Here is an 18654-nt window from a genome sequence, read left to right as displayed (position 1 = left end):
CACAGTTGTCTTTTGATATTAGCAGAGCATTGATTCCAGGACTACCCACCCCCATCTGGCCCCCGTGGATACTAAAATCCTAGGTTGCTCAAGTCCCTTATATAAAATGGTGTAGTATTTGCATGTAACCTATGCATATCCTCTGTATAGTTTAAAATTACCTCTAGATTACTTATAATATCTAATATAATGTAAATGCCATGCAATTAGTTGTTATACTATATTGTTGTTATATTTGTATTATTTTGATTGGTGTATTTTTTTATTGTTTTTTTTCCAACTATTTTTGATCTGTGATTGGTTGAATCTGCAGATATGGAACAGGCAGATAGGGAGGGCTGACTGTAATTCAGGCTTCTGCCTTGCTTGGCTTTCTTTATAGTGCTGCCTAAAAGACATCAAAGTCAAGGCTATCATTGCTGCATTATCAATTTTGTGAACTTTTTCTGACAATATTTTCGGCCTAAATTTCTATGGCCATGCTGCCTAGGATAATCTTATCATTCTCAAATAATGAAGGACAAATTAATTTTAAATATTAGGGTAAGAAAAATTCTGTTAGGAGTTTAGCTTTAGTTGGGTGGGTAGGTAAGTAGAGAAGCTCATGCTAGTAATACAGTCCAAAACTGTGGAGAGAAAGAATAATATTCTAATTTTAAAAAACACATATTTTCTCTCCTTTGTATCACCAGCTCTCAACCGTCTCCCCTCTTCCCCATTATGGACTGAAGGTTTGTGTCCTTCCAAAGTTCACAGATGGAAATTTTAACCCCATTGTGATTACATTAGAAGGTGAGTCCTTTGGGAAGTAATTTAGGTCATGAGAGTGGAGCCTTCATAAATGGGATTTTGCCCTTATTAAAAAAAAAAAAAAAAAAACCCTAGAGAGCTCTCTAGCCCTCTCCACTATATGAGAATACAAGGAGAAAATGGCAGTTTGCAACTCAGAAGAGAACTCTCACCAGAACCCGACCATAGGGGCACCTTGATCTCAGACTTCCAGACTCTAGAAAATAAACTTCTGTTGTTTATAAGCCATCTAGTCTACGGTAGTTTGTTGTAGCAGCTTCAACTGACTAAGACACCTCCTTTCCCATTGTCACAGATAACGAGATGATGATCATACTGTAAAAGCCCATTCAAAGAAGGTTAAAATGAAGCAACCATGAACACCCAAGGAAGACCTACTGGTAAGTATAACAGTTCATCATCTGGGGATCTTCGTTTCTTGATGGATGTCATCTGGATACCATGTGTGTTCTGACGAAATGCTGGTGGAGGAAAAATGCAAGTTTCATCCTGGGAACACTTCTAAAGCACTAATGCATATTAAATATACTTAATAATTAAATATTAATATTAATCAGATTTAATATACATATTAAACAGACAGTAGTACCAGCAACACATGTAAGATTAGCGGCTCTAGTCCTAAGCGTCCATTTAACTGGGGACAATTGTTTTTACAGTGATTGTGATCCTAGCAATAAGGAGGTGGAAGGATGGTGGGGAAGAATAAATAAAAGAAATTCAGTATATGCTGGGAAATAGCCTTTGGCTTAAGTAATGTTGCAGGAAAGCCCGTATCTTGCTGGTGTGTGTCTGTGAATAGATGATGTTTATGCTACTGGTGTGGAAGTCACATTTTGAGAATCCCTGGACTGAGAAATTGTCACAATGACTACTTGTTTTTGTAAAGCTGTAGTACATGCCTGGAGTCCACTTCAATGCTATACCTATTCTCACTGGCTCTGAGGGCTGACGTCCCACTTGCTGCTGAAGGTCACAGGTCTTATCACGCAGCTTCTCCAATATCACCCCATTCTCCAACATCTGGAGAAGATTCAACCCTACCCCATTTGGCCACTACATCTACTTACGGCGCTTCGTACCATCACCGTTCTTTGTACTGTCCGAAACTTGTTGCTTTCTGATGCTATCTTCATCCGCCTTCCTGTCTCTTCCTGGGCAAGCACAGATCCGGGCCTCAAAGCAGCGTCGGCCCAGGACTTGCCCACTAGGAATTAGAATAAAGGGGAAGAAAGAGTTAAATTCAAAGCATTTTGAAAGTCCCCTGAAGATCTACCACTTCCACTTCCCATATGGGCCATCGCCAATGTACTACCAGCTTAGCCATGGCGGCTTTGAGAATGGACCCAAAAGCACTTGGCAGAACACAAAAGTGCTAACATGCCACAAGTAATATTAGTAAATAACATTCCGTTTGTTCTGCAAAGAACCTCCGAGCTATTAGCTGAACAGCTGTATTTAGCTACATATTTTGAAGGAAACTTGAGTTAAGCCAGTGGATGTCTCAAGGATAAAATCCCCTGAGGCAGCGCAGACTTAAAAAAAACTGTGAAATGCCTTGAGGACCATGGTCTAATCAGAACAATTCCAGTCAAATGTCAAGAATTCAGGTATGAAGTGACTTGCACACTGTTCTAGCTCTTTTTTTCCTTCTAACTTTACCCACCTTCCTTTGTCTCCACTTTCTTAGATCTTTTATGTAACCGTTTGTAGCAAGGACTTAAAGCACAAAGGACAAGCTCTCCGCTGCACATGCAAAATTAATGATAAAGCAGCCACGATTTCACTTTGCCCTCTGCTCGTGATTTTTTGTGTAGAATGACAATTTTACATATGCCACTTACTCTCTGGTTTCCAGAGTAACAATGATTAAAATTGGACGGCGGTTCATCCCTCCAACACAACTGCTGTTACACATGAAATTGTACAAGACTGTCGTGAATTCAGTGCCAACCTGAAACCAAGGGGAAAATAATCTGTGTTAACAATGGTTTAAACTGACGTTGTTCCTTCTCAGTTCTTCCCTCTATTTAAGGAATTCCACTTCTGATGAAGTGATACGCTTCCTCCTAAAAGGGCAAACTCTGAACCCTGTTGTAGATTTTTCTTCATCTTGCCTGCGGGGAAGCTTAAAGCTAATGTTTGCAACACTGAACACTACCTTAGGTGAGACAGGCTTTAACATTTTGTGATCTTTGATCCTGTTCGTTTGTAAGCTGATCCACATCATGTAATTCAAATAGGCTATACCACCTTCATGAATATCACTGAAAAGGGAAAACTGGGAATAATTGCCAAAAACAGTAGCAATGCTCCAAGAATATTTTCCCTGTGTGGATAAAACAGTACAATATAGATTTGAATATACACTTCCATTAATAACATCTTAGAGCTCAAAATGTTCTCAGAATTAAACATAATCTAGTCCAAAGTACATACGTATGGGTAAGGCAACTGAAGCCTAGAGAGAGAGAGTTGCCGAAGGTCCACACAGCAAGCCTGCAAACCAAAGAACTTGGGTCCTGTTACACCAGTGTACTTTCAACCACACTACTCTGCTTCATGCAACAGACCTACAAATCTATCATCTGTTCATTCAAACTTCAGCTAAGAGATCCCTCTTAGGCTTTCCCACTTATGGTAACACTTGCATCCACTACTATTGCTTATCCACTACCCGTCCAATTGCCAGTTGGATAAAACAATCTCATGTATACACCCAATTGCCAGTTCAATTGTTATCTGCCCTTAAGATGGGAATATGGACACAGAGCCATGTTACCAAGTTGATTCAGTGCATATTTAGGTATTCTGAAGGGAAAGCATGTGGAGAATAGGTAGAAAAAAATACAAAAATATTACATATTTGATGACAAGAACTGAGACAGTGATAGATGCTAGAAACATTGCTGTTGCTGAAACAGATGTTCTCTCAAGTCTACTCAGTCCATAGAGGTGTTGTTTTTTGGTTTGGTTTGCTTTTTACCTGGGGTGGCTCATAAGGTACCAGCACACTCTGTCTTCCTGTGATGGGATCTTCTACATACTGGGCATGGCTGTTCCCCTCTACTCGAATCAAATGACTAGGAGGGGCAATCTGTCCTGCAGAGCAGAAAACGATAAAAGAGTTAGTTCTTTACCTTAAAAATAAAGAAAATAAAATGAAATTGCATGAACAGGATGTTGGTGGCAAAAGAAATAGTCTGTATAATAAAGAAAATGTGCATCCTTGAAGAAACGAACAGATCCCATAGCCAGATATCAAATACATGAAGGTGTCATAACCTTTATAGCAACAGAAAGGGCTGGAATGCACATCTACAGTTAAGGGAACAGTCCTATAATCTGGAGTTTAAGATTAATGATTCAAGCTTTATGGAACTCTATAACTACATCTCTGACCTCATCGTGGAGGAAATTTTGCCAGCTTCCTGGAAAACGAAAGGGAAATAAGCAAATCAATTTAAAAAAAAAATCAGTTTAACTGAGAAAATGCTGCCCAAAAGTCTGACCAGCAAATACACTGAGAAGCAGAAGATAGCAAGGATATGACTTCCACTTCTTCTTTCCTCCTCCTCAACTTTTAAACATTGTGTTGATTATAAAGATAAGAAACGTTCTGGTGTTTGTGTGTTGAAGGAGTCCCAAGTTGGGTGTAAGAAAAGGGATGCAATTTTAAAAAAGAGACTGAGTAAAGTTTCATAAAATTGTGATATTTAGCAGAGCTCCAGAAAAGAGAAGATGCTCCAAGAACTGGGACCCGTAAAGCTGTTTTTAACAGCTCTTAGGTCCTACAGTCCCAGTCTACAAAAACCATTCAATAAAAGTAAAAAGTGAAGCATATCAAAATGTTCTCTGCTGCATCATCTATTATGGTTAAAACTAAAAACAATTCTTATGTTTAAAAAATGGGAAAACGCTTACAAATAGTATGTTATCTTGGTGAAATACCAAGTTAGGGAGGCTGATAATGAAGTCTATCTATATTGCAATATTCTTTATGGCAGATTGTTAAGTGAAAAGCAAGACATAAATGTACGGATAATGTGGCCATGTGGGCAAGGACTCGAAATTAATGTGTAAAAAGTAGTTTTTTAAAGAGAATTTTGACTTTATTTTCTTCTTTTAAATTCCAATCCATTCTCTTTCTTCTTCCATTGATTTTCTCTACAATTATATTCTCTGTATTTATCAATCCTTATATTTTAATATTTTTTCTATAAAGTATCCTAACCCCCAACACCTTTGGCACCCTCAATACTCTTTGAGGATTGCTTATGCTTTATCCTGCTCTTACCTTCCACTTTTCAGCACTCTCTATTTAGTCTCCCTTCATGGAACTATAATATCAGATCTAAGGGAACTCTTGGCATTGCTGACCTTTTCTGCTAAATTGTTGTAGGATCTGAGATGTAGAATATGAGGCATGACTTATTCATGGATATAGCGTCTAAAGGTGGCCTTCATGATACCTCATCCCTCGACTCCCAGTCCTTTATTTGATTGGCCACAGTATGCTCTAGGCCTTCTATTTATTCCCCTTACCCATTACTTGCCTTCTCATCTTTTTTTCCTTTTTCTTCTTCTGGTTTTTTCATTATTTCTTTCATTTGGTGCTCCTTTCTCTTACCCTTCCAGGTCTCAACTGGTCTAGACTTGAGAATCTTTCTGGGAAAACACTAAATCTGAAGAAACTGTAGCCTGGGCCAAGTAGAATAGCTACCATGTAGTCTCCTGGCACCCTCTTATTTTTTTTCATTTATTTTTTATTTTTGAGATGGAGTCTCGCTCTGTCGCCCAGGCTGGAGTGCAGTGGTGCCATCTTGGTTCACTGCAAGCTTGGCCTCCTGGGTTCACACCATTCTCCTGCCTCAGCCTCCCGAGTAGCTGGGACTACAGGTGCCCGCCACCATGCCCAGCTAATTTTTTTGTATTTTTAGTAGAGATGGAGTTTCACTGTGTTAGCCAGGATGGTCTCGATCTCCTGACCTCATGATCTGCCCACCTCGGCCTCGCAAAGTGCTGGGATTACAGGCATGAGCCACCGTACCCAGCCTCTTATTTTATTTTAAAGGCAAGAAAAATAAAAAGAAGGAAGCAGGAAGGAGTAAAGATAACCAGTAGTTCAGGTCGTCTAGTAATTACTAATATTAAATAGTTCAACCACTATGAAAGCCATGAATTTATTTATCATTATTCTTAGATACTGTCAGCCAAAAAAAAAAAAAAAAAAAAAGGCAGACTGATCTGCCATCAGAGTGCAGAAGTCTGAATCAGGTAGGTGGGTCTCAAACAAAAATGCCCACAGAATCTTGACCTTCAAGGAGGTTGAACAGTTAGAGATTCAAATTCTGCTTACCCTCGTTGAATTCACGGCTCAGCTCATGGTTGGGGCACCGCTTCACCACCTCCGTGACGTGCTCAGCTTTTTTGTAGACAGGCATGGCACGGATAACAGCTCCCTGAGGAGGCGGGGTCATCACCTTGATCTGGATGGGGCATGTCTTTGCAATTTGGCAGTAGAGTTTCTTCAGTTCAGTGGAATACTGCTTAGAGTTGGGGCCAGTGGAGAAAGGAAGGAGAGAACCAACAGGAGATATTGTTACATTCCAAATCAGAACGATGAAAATCTGTCCACTTTTTAGAGCTGCATGCTGCCTGTTTACTACTGGCTACTATAGATGTGACGTATGTCAATGTTATTAGAGGAAGTTATATTAATATTTTGTGCTATCATAAATAAAACCCCATGTTTACAAAAGGTTTTATGTTTATCAAAACACACTTATGCCATTATTTCCTGTTATTTTCCTTTAGGATGAAGAAGCTGAGGCTGAGAGGGGTTTAAATGAATGAAACCATGAGTAGCTTCATAGATTACCAGAAGCTAAGTGAAAGAAGAGTATTGGCATGTACTGAGTGATATTAAACAACAACCACAAAGACAGATTTCTGCCTAGATTACAATTAATCCAGACTTTAATATACTTTAGAGAGACTCACAGGAATTAGGGTTCATGAGATTTTTTTAAGATGGAATATCTGTTAGAGAGTGAAGAGATTTCGCCTGATGTCAGATCGCTTGAAACTGTAAAACAAGAACTCCCTTGAACGCCTGCACTTTCCTTCTGATATCATAGACTAGGAGAATGCAAGAGCTGAAAGGGGCTGTTCGGTCCTAAACTCCTGAAAACACCGGGCCTGATGTAGCACAGCTAATCATGGCACAGAAAGGATCTGGATGCAGATCTTCTCACTCACAAGGGAGTGAAATTTTTCCTTCTCCAGGGAGAGGAACTTTAGTGGTGGTTAGTTGCTTGTAAGTTGGCAAAACGGGCTGGAGAAAGCCTGAGACCTAGAACCAGATAGAGATCCCATCCTGTATTGCTTCCTCTTCCCACTTCTGAAGCAGAAGAGAACCTTCATTCTAATCCTTACACTATAGTAAACCTTATCATCCCTGTGCTCTGGGTCAAAGCCCTATCTCTACATTCCTACCCACTCAGGCACTTTGCTCAGGCAAACCACCCAGGCACTGGAATTGCTGGCCAAGAGTGGGGCACCTAGTAACATGTATCCAAACAAAGGATAAACACACACACAGGTTGCAATCATAAGTTGGCCCCAACATCCTCCCAGAGGAAAGATGGTGGGGGGGCAGAGCCACAGTGGCAATCGGATTCGTTACTGATATGTCCCACCCTAACTCTCACTAATGGCAAGTATCTTAACAAAAATCACACATTTAAAATGTTGCTTTATTTCTTCATTTTAAAATATAGTATTTGTTTAAATGACCTTTCCTTTTCTTCCAAGTATTCCAGCATACGAAATTTTTAGTTAGAAGTTTCCCAATGCTAGAAAAGTATTGCAAAATCAGTCCTCCATGTCCGCAGGCCATGGATTAGACACAGCAAAAGGGTTTTATATAGCTTGAAGAAATAGGAAACACGCCAAACTTCAACCACAAAAATAAAATTCTACTTGGGAAACACTGAATGAAATCTAGATGGGTATTTTTGCTCTAGTGCTTTTAACTAAAGACTTACACAGAACTTGTTTTATGACATGTTAAGAACTTCCTTTTATTGAGAACTTGAAGAAAATAAGCATATCCATTCGTGTTTTCGTTAGGAGGTATATAATGCATAATCTAACCATGAATTTCGTAAGATGACCCTTAGGAAAGATGACTGAAAAATAAGTCTGTCAACTAATACCTAAAGGCAAATAAGGTATCCTTCCAAGTATGTAAAGATTGCAGAAATGAAGGTTAAGTGTTCAGAGTAGAAGCTTCTTAAGGAAAACATTCCATTTTAATAACTGATATACTATAAATCAAGCTCGACAGAGTACAGTATAAAAGCATTAAGAGTAAGATTAAGGATCGCCAAGTGCTAATTCTTGTTCATTCTCGGGGATGGGGGTGGGAATCTAATTTTTAAGCTTAATTAATGATAAATAATAATAGCTTCATCGTTTACTGAGTTCTGCCTTAAGAAATTTTATCCTGATACAACCCTAAGAGGAAGGTATTACAAGCATACTATCTCTTATCTGAAACCACAGGGGCCAGAATTTTCAGAATCCAGAATTGTTTAGATTTTAGAAAAATAGTAGTTTGCATAACATATAAATGTATCCAGCAGAATTTAGGGTGGCACCATAAGATCAAACATTATTTCTGCAGAATTCATAAATATTCACACTAACTGATAAATGACTACGAAGCCTGGGTTTCACCATCAAATGAGTGTGCCACAAACTTAAGAAATCAAAATAAAACTGAACCAACTTCTGATTTTCAGAGCTCTTCGAACTTCAGAATTGTAGATAACAGATAATTGACTTGAATTATCATCCCTATTTTATAAATAAGAAAATAAATGTACAGAAAGGACTTGCCCAAGAACCTGCTTAGTAACTGGTATATGAGTCTATCCTAGTCCTGTAATAACAGTTTCTTATGTCTCTGTTCTCTTAACTCAGCCATGCAAATGTTTACCTTTTTCTAGTTTCCAACATTGTGGTTCTTTTCTGAATCAATTACAATGTTTATACTCTTCTCCAAGCATTAAAATGGAGCTCAAAAGTGGTCTATTTAACATAGTTTTATTAATTTCTCAGTATATTGCTTACTCATTTAATGGTAGGGAGAGGCAGCAAGTGATAGAGTTGAAAAAACTTTGGGCTAGGTGGAAGACAGCCCGGACGATTACACCAGCTGCCTCTGGGAATTCAAGGATACAGTCTTGCTCTTTAACACGGTTTACTGAGGACTTTATGAGGCCCTCTGTATTATGGCCTTATCTATCTCTAATTCCCCCTACCCCTCCACCCCCACCCACACACATTTCTCACCCCATGTTCTACCCATACAAACGTTTTAATGCTTCAAACACACCATAGGATCATCACCCAAAATTCAAAATGCTATTCCCTGAAATCATGTCCTTTGCAGCAACATGGATTGAGCTGAAGGCCATTATCCTAAGTGAAACAACTCAGAAAAAGAAAATCAAGTATCATGTGTCCTCACTTATATGTGGGAGATAAGTAGTGAATACACATGTGGTCGGGCACAGTGGCTCATGCCTGTAATCCCGGTACTTTGGGAGGCCGAGGCAGGCAGGAGCTCAAGACATGCCTGGCCAACATGGAGAAATCCAGTCTCTACTAAAAATACGAAAAAAAAAAGAAAACCCAAAAAGGATACACATGGACATAAAGATGGAAATAATGGACACTGAGGACTCCAAAAATGAGGAAGGTAGGAGGGGATGAGGGTTAAAAAATACCTATTGGGTACAATGTTCACTGTTTGGGTGACAGGTACACTAGAAACCCAAACCTCACCATTATACATGTATATTACATGTATATACATATATTCATGTAACAATACTGAACATGTACCCCACGGAATCTGAAACCTAAAATAATTAAAAGCAACAAGCAAGCAACAACAACTACAACAACAAAAGTGATATTCCCAGTGTGGTACACTTCTCTTTTTCCTCTGCTCTCCACGTCATGCCAGGACAATTCAGATATCACTTTTCAGCTAGTACTGTATCTGTACTGCAAACCATATTTTCCAATTTTAGTGGTGAGGGCTTCATATTTGACTAAATCAAAATATCTGACCACAGCCAAGATGCATTATGTTTATTGCTTTTGGTTCAACTACCAGTCCTGCAATTCAGCAACTAGAGGCGCTGAAGTGGTCTGGCACAATCGCTTTTTTTCTTTTTACAAAGCCAAATCTCTGCTACTCTGTTTACTTCATTGTTTGCAAATCTGTTCCATGATGACCTTTATTTTTTTTTACCCAGTACTAAGTTCAGTCTCCCTGGTCTATGTGTATAAACAAGTCCTTAGACTTGCCCACTTCCATATCCCTTACAAAATAGCACCATCATCTCCAATTTTCCCGGCTTCTGCAAGATTGGAACATGGGAATCTGATTTACAGCAAGATTTTAAAATACCCTGATGATTCAAGTCAGCAGAAATTGTAAATTTGAACACACATGGCTTATTTTACTATCTTTCTTTCTCTGTGGAATTTAAAAAATTCACATCTAAATTGCTCCTCAACATTGACTTGAGATTCTTTTCATTCTAAGGCCTAATTTATTCTTTTTTGTATGGGGGTTTTGTTTTATGTGGTATACTTTTCCGCAAAGTATACCAGTTTTTAAGTGCAAAGGCTGATGGCTTGACAAATGTACACCATTGTGCAACTACTACTACAATCAAGATATAGAATATTTCCATTCCTGTTCCAATTATCTTTTGCTTCTTTGCAGTTCATCCCCTCCCTAGCTCCTGGCCTCAACAATCATGTACCTGTTTCCTCCACTAGTTTTACCTTTCCAGAATTTTATGTAAATGGAAAAATATAGTATATAATCTTATGTGATAATGCTTTTGAGATTTATCTGTGGTTTTTGCACGTATCAGCATTCCATTGTATTTTTGAATAGCACTTCATTATTTGTCAACTCACCAATTATTTCCACTTTTTTCTATTGTGTATAAAACTATTATGAACATTCATGTACAAATTTTTGTGAGGATGTACATTTCCATTTTTCTTGAATACCTAGGAATATGATTGCTGGGTAAGTGTATGCTTACTAACAAACTCCCAAATAGTTTTACAAAGTGGTTGTGCCATTTTACATTGTCACTTGCAATATATGAGGACTTCATATCCTTGTCAGCCTTTGGTATTGTCAGCTGTTATTTTAATTGATGTCATTCTGGTATGTATGCAGATCTCATTGTGGTTTAAATTAACATTCCTCTGATGATTAATAATGTTTAACATCTTTTCATGTACTTATTTCATTCATATTTATATATAATAAAAATAAAAACAAACATGTTATATAATTCTATACAACTATTTGATATTTTTTGAAGCATCTGTTCAAATATTTTGTAACTTTTGAGTTAAAAAAATTGTAATACAGACTGTGTTCTCCCCCGTTGTAACACAGAAATTTCACTTTTTAGGTTTTATTTTATGATTTATACAAAAGAATTGTACATATTTATAGGTAAAATGTGATGTTTTGATACATGTCTATATTGTATAATGATCAAATTAGGATATGTAGTATATCCATCGCCTTAAACATTTATCATTTCTTTGTAGTAAGAACATTCAAAATCCTCCCTTCTAGCTATTTTGAAATACGCAATACATTACTGTTAACTATAGTCATCCTACTGTGCAATAGAACAGAACTTATTCCTTCTGTCTAACTGTAATATTGTACCCATTGACCCATCTTTTCCCCATTTCCCCTCACCCCGTGTCCCCTTCTCAGCCTCTGGTAACCCCTATTCTACTCTCAACTTCTATGAGATTAACATTTTTAGATTCCATTTGAGTGAGATCTTGTGGTTACATCTTTCTGTGCCTGGCTTATTTCACTTAATATAATGTCCTCAGATTTATCCCTGTTGTTGCAAATGACAGGATCAGGATTTCTTTTTTTATTTTTTGAGACAGGTTCTTGCTCTGTCACTCAGGCTGCAGTACAGTGGCACCATCACGGCTCACTGCATCCTCGACCTCCCAGACTCAAGCAATTCTCCCATTTCAGCCTCCTGAGTAGCTAGGGCTACAGATGCGCACTACTATGCCCAGCTAATTTTGGTGTATGTTTTTTGTAGAGATGGGGTCTCACTATTTTGCCCAAGCTTGTCTCAAACTCTTAGGCTTAAGTGATCCTCCTGTCTCAGCCTCCCAAAGTACTGGGATTACAGGCATGAGCCACTATGCCCAACCTCAGGATTTCATTATGTTTTTCTGACTGAACAGTATTCTACTGTGCATATACACAACATTTTCTTATCCATTTATCCTTTGATGGACACTTAGGTTGATTGCATATCTTGGCTATTGCAAATAGTGCTGCAATAAACAGGAGTGAAGATATCCCTTTGACATACTGATTTTATTCCCTTTGGATAAATGCCTAGTAGTGAGATTGCTGGATCACATGGTAGTTATATTTTTAATTTTTCAAGGAACTCCTATACTATTTTCCATAATGGCTGTACTAATTTACATTCCCACTGCAAGCATGTAAAGGTTCTCTTCTCTCCACATCCTCGCTAACAGTTATCTTGTTGTTAATAGCCATTCTAAATGAAGTAGTATTTCATTGTAGTTTGATTTGCATTTCCCTGATTAGTGATATTGGGCATTTTTCATACGCTTATCCTATTTTGACAAATATCCATTCAGGTCTTTTGCCCATTTTTTAATTGGGTTATTTTGGCGATTTGGGGTAATTTGTCAATTAGGTTGCTTTTGTTTTTAATGTGAGTTTTAGGAGTCCCTTATGTATTTTGGCTACAAGTCTTTTATCAGATATACATTTAAAAATATATTTTCTCCCAGCCTGTAGCTTGGCTTTTTTCCTGCTTTCTCAAAATACTTAATTATCAATATTTTCCCTTGAAAGCTCTTGCTTTTTATATCCTAAGAAATCTTGGCCTAACATTAGGAGGATTTTCTATGTTTTCTTCAAGTAGATTTATTGTCTTAGCTCTTCCATTTAGAACTATATTTTCAGTCAATTGTTGTATATGGTGTGAGTTAAGGGTTTATAATTCTTCTCTTTTTAACAGATATCCAATTGTTCTAACACCATTTGTTGAAAAGATTACCTGCATATTTTCCCTTGTTGAGCTGCCTTGGACTCTTTATTGAAAATCAATTGGTCATATGTGTTCATGTCTGTATCTGAATACTTCCCTCTTTCCTATTGATCTATTTGTCTATCCATATATCAATTTCAAATTGTTTGGGTTAATCTACTTTATAGTAAGTCTTGAAATCAGGTAGTCTGATTCTTGCAATTTTGTTCTTTTTAAAAATTGTTCTGGCTATTTTATATCCTTTGATTTTTCCATACAAAATTTACACGCAGTTTACAATTTCCATAAAAATGCCTGGTAAGATTTTTGCATGAGATTGTGTTAAATATGTAAGGTCTTTTAGGGGAGAACTGATACCTTAGCAATGTGGTGTCTTTTAAACCATGAGCATATGATATCTCTCCATTTAAACAGAGTATCTTTAATTTTACTCAGAAATATTTTATAGTTTTCAGTGTATAAATACTGTACCTATTTTGTTAGATTTATCCTTCAGTATTTTATTTTAAAATAATTGTTATAAACAGTACTTTTAAAAATGAAAATTTCTTTTTGTTTCTAATGCGTTTTATACTATGCCATGTATTTATACCTAATTAATTCATGTATAATGACCATGTAGCCTATGACCTTGCTAAACTTACTAGTTCTTGTAGCTTTTTGTAGATGCCTTCCTTACGATCTACATAGATGATCATGTCACCTATGAACAGGGACAGTTTTACTTCTTCCTTTCAAATCTGCATACCTTTAAATTTTTATTTTTATGTGACTGCAATAATTAAACCAGGGTTGAGTTTGCTATTTGTTTGAACTAGAATCATATATCATTCATTTTAGACTTTCATGTTTTTTTAATATAAGCATTTAATTCTACCAAGTTTCTTCTAAGTACTTCTTAGCTATGTCCACAAAGTTTTGATATATCTAATTCTTAATACTGAGTCATATGTGAAGCATTTCTTTTAAATCTTTTATCAGTCCTCATAACCAATATATCAAATGACAACACTTACTCACATTCCTAAGAAAATTAATTCTCTAGGTCTTCTGCTTGTTTCACAGGTTCCATTTCTAGCTCAAACTTATTTTCTCCTTTACACATTTCTTTACCATTCTAAACAGATTTTTTAATTGCTATTCCCAGGGTTACCTTATATCTCTGTGTAGGTTTCTCCTACTTATAGGCATTAAATTAAGAACTCAGTTGATTTTATACCTGAAAAAATATCTTCTATAGCTAAGAACTTTTTTGATTATGCCAGCCCATTGTATTAAATTTCCAGCAGCTCTTTGGGTGGATAGCAAATATTTCAAACCTTCTATGTGAAGGTATAAAGTACCTTGCCGTGTAGTGTTGTCACTATGAGAAGCCGTTACAGAAAATTTAAAACTTCTATCAACATCTCCCCAACTTCTCTTTTTCTACAATCTGCCTTTTATTAATATTTCATCACTGTCAAAACATGTGCACACAGAATTCTGGAAAAAAATGATTTCTTGCTTACCCAAGAGATACATACCATTATTAACATTGTTGACTGTTTTCTGTGCATACACACACACACACACACACACACACACATATATACACACAAACTAGGGGCATATAATACAAAGACGGTATTCTTTTTATAATTTAATATATCATGAGCATGTTCTAATTTTAAAACATGATTTTAAGTGGTGGCTGTCACAGTATTAAAAAGGGATATACCATTATTTATTTAATCGTAACTTTTTAGTAGAATAGTATAATTTAGTAAACTTGTGTATAAATTTTACTCCAGTTAAAAATAACACCATATAGCACAGTTTAGTATATAAATTGGATTTAGATAGATCTCTTAAAACAGAATAATTGAGTCAATGTACATTTCAGTGTAGAAAAGTCCAAGGTCAATCTGAATTTTATTTCTTTAAATTAAGTAAGCTGCTTATTTTTCCATAGTTTCTTGTAGAATTTTGTTTATCTTTTTTAAAAAATAAAGTGGCACTGTCTCTAAATGTGATTTTTAAAATGGAAGTTACTTGGAAATTGGTGGGTCCTTTTAACTTTCATGCTTGACCTCAATACATTTTGTTCTTCAATTGTATTTTTGTTTCTTCTGCTCGTATCAGTTTCAGAAACACGTTAAGTCTTACTTTAGGATCTCCACTTTCTATCCGCCATATATTTTATGCAGTTTTTCCTATTCTTTGCATTTTGGGAAAGCTTCTTAAATTTGTCTTCAGTATGTGTATGGTTTTCTACAGTTAATTCTGCTCTATTCTACTACAAATACTACTTTCACTTCTGCTGCTGCATTTCAAATGTCCTTCCTTATTTAATCTTCATCCCTTTTTACTAATCCTCTTTACATCTCAGCCTGCAATTTTAGGTTTGCCATGTCTTCCCAACTTTGTAGTGTTACTGTCTTATTAATTTGCACCAAAGTAATCTTCTAAATATTTCTTCCAGGTCCTAAGTTGATTTTCTTGAGTATTTAAAATGATGTTCCCCTATAGATAGGATTTTGTTTGTTTTTAATATAAGCCCTTTCTTGCTTTTTTACTTTTCCATGAACATAGCAAGATATAGCCATAGCTAGTGTTTGCAGCTTTCATTTCATTTTGACATTTTTCAGTTCTATTCTATCAGGCTTTTAGGGCATAGAATTATTATAAAATTCTGCCAATGGCTTGAGTGTCCAATTTAGTTTAATTTTTTCTGGAATTTGTAATATTAATATTTTAATAAAAACTTAGGAGAGGCTGGGCGCAGTGGCTCACATCTGTGATCCCAGCACTTTGGGAGGCCAAGACGGGTGGACCACCTGAGGTCAGGAGTTTGAGACCAGCCTGACCAACATGGAGAAACCACGTCTGTACTAAAAATACAAAAAAATTAGCTGGGCGTGGTGGCACATGCCTGTAATCCCAGCTACTCGGGAGGATGAAGCAGGAGAATTGCTTGAACTCAGGAGGCGGGGGTTGCCGTGAGCTGAGATTGCGCCATTGCACTCCGGCCTGGACAACAAAAGCAAAAGTCCATCTCAAACAAACAAACAAACAAACAAACATAAAAACAACAACATAGGAGAGACTACACTAAAAGCTGCTAGTCAGTTGCCATCATAAACCACAAATGAGAGCTAGCTCTTCTCATTTGTACAACATTCAATACTTATCTAGCCAACTCTTACTGAGCATGTATTGCACAATGCTAGGTCCTTATTCTGTACTGGGAACAGATAGAAGTAAGACTTTAAAATCCTGGAATGCAGAATTTTATGTATCCATGCTGCCTAGGATGGTACTTGAAATATAAAATAAATTGAAAGAAAAAAATCGATCTTTATCCTCAAGTTGCTCACAGTCTAGAGGCAGAGTACAGCAAAAACAACCAAAATACACTGGGTATAAAGGAACCATCTGCAAGTGTTATGGGATTACAGAGATAGAACAATTAACTACTAGGTAATATATTTGATTTTTATTGAGCATATACTATTACCAAGGCTCTGTTTTAGTTTTGGAAATTCAGCATTAAACAAAGACAAAGTCTATGCCCTAAAAATGCTAGAATTCTAGAATAAACAAATAACTACTATGTCAGATAGTGATAAGTGCTATAAGAAAAAGTAAATCAGGGTAAATTTAAAGGGGATAGAGTATAAAAAGCCAAGAGTCAGGGGAGTGAGTGTGAAGAGGATATTATTTTTTCCAAGATTGTTAGGAAAGAATTCTTCAATAAGATGATATTAAAGAAAAAAGTCTGGAGGAAATAATGAGCTGGGCCATATATATACCTGGGGAGATAGTGTTCCAAGTACTAGAGACAGCAAGTGCTAAAGTCCTGGCTGGGCATGCTTGCCATGGAGGCCAGTGCACCTGCAGAAAAGTAAGCAAAGCCTGCAGTGGTAGGAGTTAAGATCCGAGATCAGAGATAATAGGGAGCCCAGATCACGCAAGGCCTTGTAGAGCAGGACGGGTCTTCAGCTTTTTTCGTGTGAGACAGGAAGCCACTAGAGAGGCTTGAGCAACTGATGTGGTCTGATTTTCATTTCTATAAGACTACTGTAGCTGTTACGTGAAGGACAGACTTTGTGGAACAAAGACGGAAGCAGGAAGACCAGTCAGGGGGCTCCTGCCAATAATCCAAGTGCAAGATGAGAGTGGCTTAGACCAGCAGTAGAGGTGATGAGAAGTCACCAGATTAGCTGATGAACTGGCTGGGGAGAAGAAAGAGAAAATTAAAATAGGAAAGACAATTTTCATAGAGGTAGTGATATTTAAACTAGGTCTTAAAAAAGAAGTTATTATTCACCAATTGGATTGTGCACCCAAGAAAGAAAGGAAGGAAAAGCCAGGAGACAACAGTAGGCTTTCCATGAAGACAGAACATCATCAGTAAAAGCAAGGGGATGTTAACTGTGGATGAAATATAGATGGGATGGGGGAAGGAGGAGGAGTAGCCGAGCAGAACTCAATGAGGCTGAGCTAGAAAGGCACTTACCAGATTCTGAGGAGCCTTGGATGTCACAAGATACCGTTAACTACTATGAGCAGGCAAAGAGGTGTCACTGAGGATTATAAGGTAGGGGAAAGACCTAATCAGTTCTTTGTATTCAGAAATACAAAGGTGGTGGGAACAAGCAAAGTAAAATTGGGGAAACCCATCAGGAGCTATTCAGACAAGAAATGAGGAGGGCCCAACCTAGGGCAGTAGAAATGAATGAAAAGGGAAAATGATGGGGGAAACTCTTTGGATTTACTAAATTCAGCCTTCTTGGTTTTAACATGAAATACATACATGGAAGTACCAAAACAGACCAATACATATTATGCTTTAGAACAAAAGATGCTTGCAAAAATACTATCAGTTGTTTATCTGTTTTCTAAAATCAAAGCAGAATGAATGAGTTAATTTTAACACAGAGCTCCTGATATTCAGCAGACAACTGAAACCTGGCTTAGCCAATGGAATTGTCGACAATAGAGAAAGGATAGTTTTAGTTCTGGACAAATAAAAAAATTACATGAAGTAACACTGGAATTAATAGGCCAATTTTGTTGTGAAGGAGAGGGCTCAGTTCTCAGATCTAAAAGCAACAGAAAACAGGCTCTTGTCCAACACCAACAACTGTGGGCATCATTTATTTATTGGACTAGGAGTTAAAAAATCCTATTTAAATTCTGCCTCCTCTTTTTATTCCCTCCCTCTGCCTTCATGTAGTCGTAACTGAGTACTCCCATTTTTTCTAAGAAAAGAGGAATGAGTTACTATTATTTTTATTATTTTCTCTTATCCTGTCCCCTTTCCTCCGTTCCCTGTTTCCTACTTAGCCCTTCAGAAATGCAAATATAACCCTTCACGTCCTCCTCACCAGATACTCCCTGCAGGGTAAGTTCTAACTGTGTGCTCCAAGACAAATCTCTCCTGGAGAGCTGATAGTCCATTTGCAAACCAGAGAACACCTGCCATGGAACTTTCACCTTCACGGGGTGGCCTTGGGACTTTCACCCATCAGAAGGGCATATCTTAAGTCTGCCTGCTTGGCATTTTCACAACTTATTTCTGCCCGGGTTGGTGCCAACTCAACTATCAGGTAGATAAGGCACCAAGCTAGCAGGGGGACCCCCTGCCCTTGTTCACTTCCCTCCTTACCTTATAAAAGTG

The 18654-nt window shown here is 37.3% G+C and overlaps 1 protein-coding gene across 17 annotated transcripts in view; it reads right to left on the bottom strand.

Annotated features, from left to right (window-relative positions):
- TP63 (tumor protein p63) overlaps positions 1-18654 on the bottom strand; it is a 300778-nt gene that overhangs the window by 26676 nt on the left and 255448 nt on the right. For 11 of the 17 annotated variants that reach the window (XM_054681330.2, XM_009447014.5, XM_003310173.5 and 8 more), the window contains 5 exons: positions 6170-6356; positions 3797-3912; positions 2655-2764; positions 1881-2017; positions 1189-1271 (listed from right to left, as the gene is read on the bottom strand). In XM_054681330.2, the coding sequence (XP_054537305.1) occupies positions 1189-1271; positions 1881-2017; positions 2655-2764; positions 3797-3912; positions 6170-6356 (633 nt within the window). The remainder of the gene's footprint in view (positions 1-1188; positions 1272-1880; positions 2018-2654; positions 2765-3796; positions 3913-6169; positions 6357-18654) is intronic. The other 6 variants (XM_054681331.2, XM_063807428.1, XM_009447013.5 and 3 more) reach the window with 1 other exon arrangement.

Source organism: Pan troglodytes, chromosome 2, assembly GCF_028858775.2.
Source record: "Pan troglodytes isolate AG18354 chromosome 2, NHGRI_mPanTro3-v2.0_pri, whole genome shotgun sequence".
NCBI classification, from domain to species: Eukaryota; Metazoa; Chordata; class Mammalia; order Primates; family Hominidae; genus Pan; species Pan troglodytes.
Note: the sequence above shows the minus strand (reverse complement) of the source record. Positions and strands in the feature narration are given on the sequence as shown.